The sequence below is a fragment of the Ruditapes philippinarum genome, unplaced genomic scaffold (assembly GCF_026571515.1).
Source record: "Ruditapes philippinarum isolate M1 unplaced genomic scaffold, ASM2657151v2 ctg285_1_1_1_1, whole genome shotgun sequence".
Classification (NCBI taxonomy): domain Eukaryota; kingdom Metazoa; phylum Mollusca; class Bivalvia; order Venerida; family Veneridae; genus Ruditapes; species Ruditapes philippinarum.
Window position 1 is genome coordinate 602,407 of NW_026858036.1, and position 6,167 is coordinate 608,573.

Sequence of the window (6,167 nt, forward strand, 5' to 3'; positions counted from 1 at the left end):
AAAGTACCATTCATACAGATTTTTCAGTCTGAGCATTAATTCAATTATATCTAATATATTTGAAAATTTTAAATAATAAAATTTTCCATCCTTATAATTATCGAACAAAAGTTAAATAGGATTATATGTACAACGGTCTTCAGTCGCACCCAATACCTATTTAATAATGCAAACACGCGCGTACTTTGTATAATGCCAGCTTCTCTTTGGCCTAGATTGCTTCATTTAACCAAGATTACCACCAGGGCACTTTAAATACATGTACCCAATGTTCTCGAAATAAATGTTTACCTTTATTATAAACGAGACTTATTATAAAGTACAATTACTGATATTTAAATGTTCCCAGGTAAAAGTACTATTCCTGAATTTCAAACTCACAAGATGGAAATTTTTAAGTATCTGGCATTTATCTTAAATTTCCGACTTTTATTTAAACGGTGTATACTGAAATATGTTGAATTCATTAAGCATAGACTTATTATATCAAATATTTGCTGGCGTTTCTTTCTTTTCTTTTCTTTTTTTTTTGTCAAATCGTGATGACATTTTTTTACAATTCAGTGAACAAGGAAACAATACACACACTGGTAACATGCAGGTTAATTTTCTGATGTTTTTAAAATAATTGACATGCTCATAATATGCGTGCAATTTGAAATAACGCTAGAATGTAAGAATTTTTTTATCACCAAAAGAGTTAACGATAGACCACAGCGCTAACTTTATATTAGTCAGTTTTATTTATACCAAACCGGAATGTTATGACGTCATTTTACGTCGTCTCTACGTAGAGTCGTCATGGGATCAACTTTGCGTTGAATTGCCTGATACTGCAGCATATAACGGCATTTATAAATTAATCTTAAATCAAAACCATGGGCAATTTCCATTGTGTACCACGTTTGCAAGGGGAAAACTTGAAGAACTATGTTCAAAGAAACTTATGTCCTCAGCGTCGGAAACGAAAAATAGATAATTTAGTGAAATTAGCGGCCTGTGGTGACGGTCAAAATTTCAAGAAAGAGGCAGGTTTGTGGAATACTGCTGGAATATTGTTTTTTTTCTATTTTTTTCTTTGAATTCTTTCTATCAAAGCTCTGGTTCACGTGAGCAGGAATTTGATCCTTATCCAATTCTTATTACTCACATGAAATGAAATTTGATATCTTACCATTCTCATTATTCATATGAGCAGGAATTTGAAATTATTCACGTGACTAAAAATTTGATTAATTTTCCCATTCTAATTATTTACGTGAGCAGGAATGTATATATATGTACATGTATTTCACATTCTTAAAGTTCATGAGAGCATGAATTTGATATTTTCCCGTTCTTATTGTTCACGTGCGCAGAATTTTAATACATTTCCCATCTTTACCATGCACGAATTTGATACTTTTTCCATTCTTGTTATTCAACCAAATAGGAGTTTGATTTTTTCCAATAATTGTATTACCATGAGCTACAATTTGTTACGTTCTCATATGTTTAACCACATTAACATATATATGAAACTACTCAATCTCTTCTTAATCGTATGATTAGGAATTTTATACTTGTCCCATTCTTATTATTCGTGTTAGTGGGAAGTTGGATTTTTCCCATATTTTGCATTCGCATGCATGAGCAATAATGTTACTTGTTTCCCATTATTTTTTATTCTCATGGACAGGAATTTGTCTTTTTCCATAATTGATTCATTGATATTCGTATTTTTTTTTTCATTTTGGTGAGCAAGTATAAATTTTCTTAACACCTACAGTGAAACCCATCTATTAGGACCACAAATGCATCTATGACAAAGTAAAAATTAACCCAGAGATTTATATAAGATATGTTAACATGTTTATGATATGTTTTACCATCTCGTTTATTATATCTTATTTTTAGATAAGATTATATTAACGAAAAAAGAACTTGATCATTACTATGAAGAAAGGAACGCTGTTGTTGACAACGAGTTTGAGGATGACGTCATCGAGGTAGAAATTTACGACTACGGACACGAATCACCATCGGATTACGGCGATACTGACAGCGATGAATATGAAACAGACATTTCAGAATGTTCATCCTACCGGCAAGAATTTACCCCAGTTACACGAAAATTTGCCAATCCTAGAATGCAACAGATGTATGAGGAATATTGTAGGAAAGAGTGGGCTAAGGTAAGAAAAGCTATGGGCTTATAAAGAAGCATACGTTCATTCACTTAAAAGTTTAGAAAAAGTTTTTTTACCCATAAGCAGTAGATACAAAAATATCACACAGTTAGGATATAACTTAGGATACGAATAACTAACTGTAATTATCTCACACCTTATGGAATATAACCAATGAACTTCGGCGTTTGAACCAGTGATTAATAAACCACACTCGGTTTAAATTTCTATCTTAAGCTCTTTCCTTTTCATCGTTCCAAAACAACCATTAACTGTATATCGTCCCCCAATACCCTTTTCCCTTTTCTTTTTCATAGTTTTTTAAAAATCTATATCAAATGCATACAAACCCAAATATAATTCTTTAAATTTCTAGGGAAAAAAATGCTATAAATTCTTATTGTAGTTTTAAGTAACAAATTTTTTGTCGAAAACAAAAAAATGTTGGGTAATCATTATGCTGTTGGAACCTTAATTTTCTCCTTGGGTTAAAATTATCTAAATTTTTACCCTTAATCAGACTAGGCTAGCGAATCATCCAATATAGATTTGACAGCTGTGTACTCGATCAATAAAATTAAGTATTGAACACAGCAATGTATAATAAGCTACTATAATACTAAAGATAAAACTCATGCAACAATTATATGATTTTATGAATAATCATTATGATGTGTGAAGGAAAGAATAATGATGTAATGAAAATGATGTTGATGGTTTTGTTATAAAAATAATGATGATGAAGTTGTTGTTGTTGTTGATGATGATGATGATGATGATGTAAATGATGATGATGATGTTGTTGTTGTTGTTGTTGTTGTTGATGATGATGATAATGATGATAAAGACAATGACGATAATGGTGATGACGTGGTTGTGCTTCTGACGGTTTTGTTATAATAATACGAAGTGTGATAAGAATAAGAATAGCAATAATGATAATGGTGATGATAATTCTGATGATGACAACCACGATTATAGATTGATAATATGATGATATTAATGATGATTAGTATCAATTTCAGGGAAAGTGTTAAAATCGATGCAAAAAATCAAACCAAAATAAATAAAAACAGCAAAAAGAAAAACAACAAAAAACAACAAATAAACAAAGACATTGAAAATGCATGAAGTGTGAAATAAATGCATGTTATCCTGGTAAAACTTTATGCTCATTACAATGATTGTAGTACTAGATGCAGTAATTTGTTATTTCAGAGACTAGATATGATATCATTGTCAGATTTACCAGAACTTGATGAATACAAAGATAACAAGAAGTCATACGTAGCACAGAATGGACACATTGAAACGGTAATATATGAATTATAGTAAAAAAAAACACATTTAAAAACATTAATTTTATCCATGTTCACATGATCTGCAGAGGATGATGAATGAGTGTTTGAACGAGTTGAATAAAATCATAATGCTCTGGTGATTTCAATAAAAGTTAATTCATCGAATTCATTGATATTTTATTAATGACGCTATTCAAATATGAGATTTTATTTATCACAAATTCTTTATCCCAAAACAGCAGGTAAAGGACTGGGATCAAAAATCCTAAAAAAATTAATATTGAAATTTCTACATAGATAATCTGAGGCACTTGAAATGTGAAAGTTTGCAGTGTTATAAAACAAATATATTCATAATTATTAAAATGTAAATCGGTAGTTAGTGCAATTCATGGCCCAGTTTGAGTGAAAAGCGTTGCAACGCTTTTCATTTAATTATATGTAATTTTGCACAATAAAAGTGATTATCCCAAAAACAAACACGGGATGTGGGAATGACCTGAAAATTTGCAAACAAGTTATTGCTTCAGACTTACGTAAAATAGTACACATATTATGGACAAGATATTACCAGTCTCGTCATTAAAAAAACAACCTGAGGCTTTGCCGAGTTTCCGCTAAGCAGCAAGTTATCCGATTGCTAGAAATTCCTGGCTGATACGACAGCCGGTGCTTGGTTCTTTTTCTTGCATATAACATAGAAATCATATTTCCGAAAGAAATTACGAAAACCAATAATTTCATTTATAACCTTTTAAAGAAGCGTATGAATTTACAACTTCATTCGGAACGGCAAAATTTCATCAATCTAAAAACCATTTAAAGCACAAGACTTGGCTTAACGGGGAGACTGGGTGTAAACGGGAAAAGAGTGAAAAGGGAGATAACCTGTCTGTATGCAAAGAAAATTTGTCTGAATCAAAGAAATTTTTTTTTTACTGTACTTTTTGCTTTTTAATTTTAAAAAACACCTTGATTTGCTGAATGAGTATATTCTGATACAAACGTCGCAAATCAACCCGGGAGAGTTTTTAAGAATAAAATTAAATTGTATATATCAGGGGTTACAACAAAAGTACACTTTCGAAAGGTGTCCAATCAAAAAACCTTCATACATTGTGGGGGCTAGTAACATGGATCTTTTTTTCCGGTTTGGTTCAAAAACCCCGTCAAGTTCAAGTTTTTGTTTCTTCAGCAAAAAATTTTTACACTCAAGTTAGTATGGTTGTTTAAACGGGTTTGAAAATGTGTCTTGAACTTTCCTTTCAAACCCCCGCTATAACCCAAAAACTTATAATAATAAAATTCCTAAACCTGAAAAATTTTCCAAAAAAAAATTGTACTTTAAAATTAACTATCCTCTTATAAAATGTTACCCTTTTCAGTCAATCAGGGGCTTTTTTAAATCAGTACTTTTTTTCATTTCAGATGCACATTTAAAAGTTTCAAAAATTCAAAATGGACAGCGAACAAACTTTTAATCAAAGATTCACAAGGGAAAAACGCGGGTTGTAGGAAAAAACATTGATGAACCCCCGACAAAAGGTTTTGAAGACCTAAAAACCTGGTGGCACAAGTGAAATTTTCGTCAACGTTGAAGAAAATGGGAATAGTGATAAAGGGAAAAGAAAAAAATAGAAAATTTTTAGAAAAACAAATTTGAATTTTAGAAAGATTCAAAGGTCTTAAAAATTTGTAACAAAGGTTTAAAAGAACAGTGAAGGGGGACCTGGAAAGTCTAAAACTGAAAAGAAACAAGAGATATGAATAAAACAGAAGAATCAACACCACAAACTTAAACATATTAGAGTTGCCGTGGAAACAATAAATCATATCGCTACTGAAACAAACGGTGTCTTGGCGCGAGTATTGCCAGTTAAAACAGATACAGTGGGACACATGTTCAATGAACATGGTACTTCTGAAGACACTAGAGGGCGATAATCTAGTATAGTGAAAAGATTTTGGCGTTTTGACGGTTCTTCTAAATCTGACAGTAAGGTTATACATGTAAAACCTGCTAGTCCAGAAACTTGTTTTGATAATTGTACACGTGAATAATATAAACATTTACGAATATAATTGAAACTAAACATAAAACAAGACAAATAGAAGAATCAAACATTATTAATATAGATTTGGTCGATTTTAGAACGGATATTCTATATAGTGCCTATATTGGTAGATATCTTTATTATTAATTATAAGTCTTATATTCATTCTAATACTTTATTATCTTTGATGCAATATTTTTTCGCATAGGGACGCTCGCTCCATAGTCACAAAAAGGTTGAATGGTGTTGTACTATAATCTAAAAAAAGGAAAAGATCTATAGTTTACTATGTAGTATGTGTAAGATCTCATGATTCCAGGACATGTAAAAGCGCAATTATAAGTTAGAATAATTTAGTTTATGAACCAACACAAATTCACAGAAGATGTTTTTTTCTATTTATTCGAAATAAAATACACACATGTAGTATTTAAAAATAAAATAATGCAGAAAACATTTGCCTTTATCTTTCAATTCATAAATAAAAAGTCAATCCAATGAACTTGCGACGAGCCAAAGTTTATGTTAAGAATAAGAAAAAATAAAAAGAAAAAAAGCAGCATATGAAGCTAAAAAATATATGAATAAAAGAAACAACAATAGTAATATATGAATAAAAGAAACAACAATAGTAATATATGAAT

The 6,167-nt window shown here is 30.6% G+C and overlaps 1 protein-coding gene across 1 annotated transcript; it reads left to right on the top strand.

The window, feature by feature from the left end:
• The first annotated feature begins 26 nt into the window (after positions 1 to 26).
• Positions 27 to 3,500, top strand: LOC132751909 (uncharacterized). The gene is made up of 3 exons (XM_060742121.1): positions 27 to 1,032; positions 1,897 to 2,174; positions 3,387 to 3,500. Exons 1-3 carry the CDS (start codon positions 879 to 881, stop codon positions 3,498 to 3,500), a joined length of 546 nt encoding a protein of 181 aa, XP_060598104.1. The 5' UTR covers positions 27 to 878.
• The last annotated feature ends 2,667 nt before the right edge of the window (positions 3,501 to 6,167 follow it).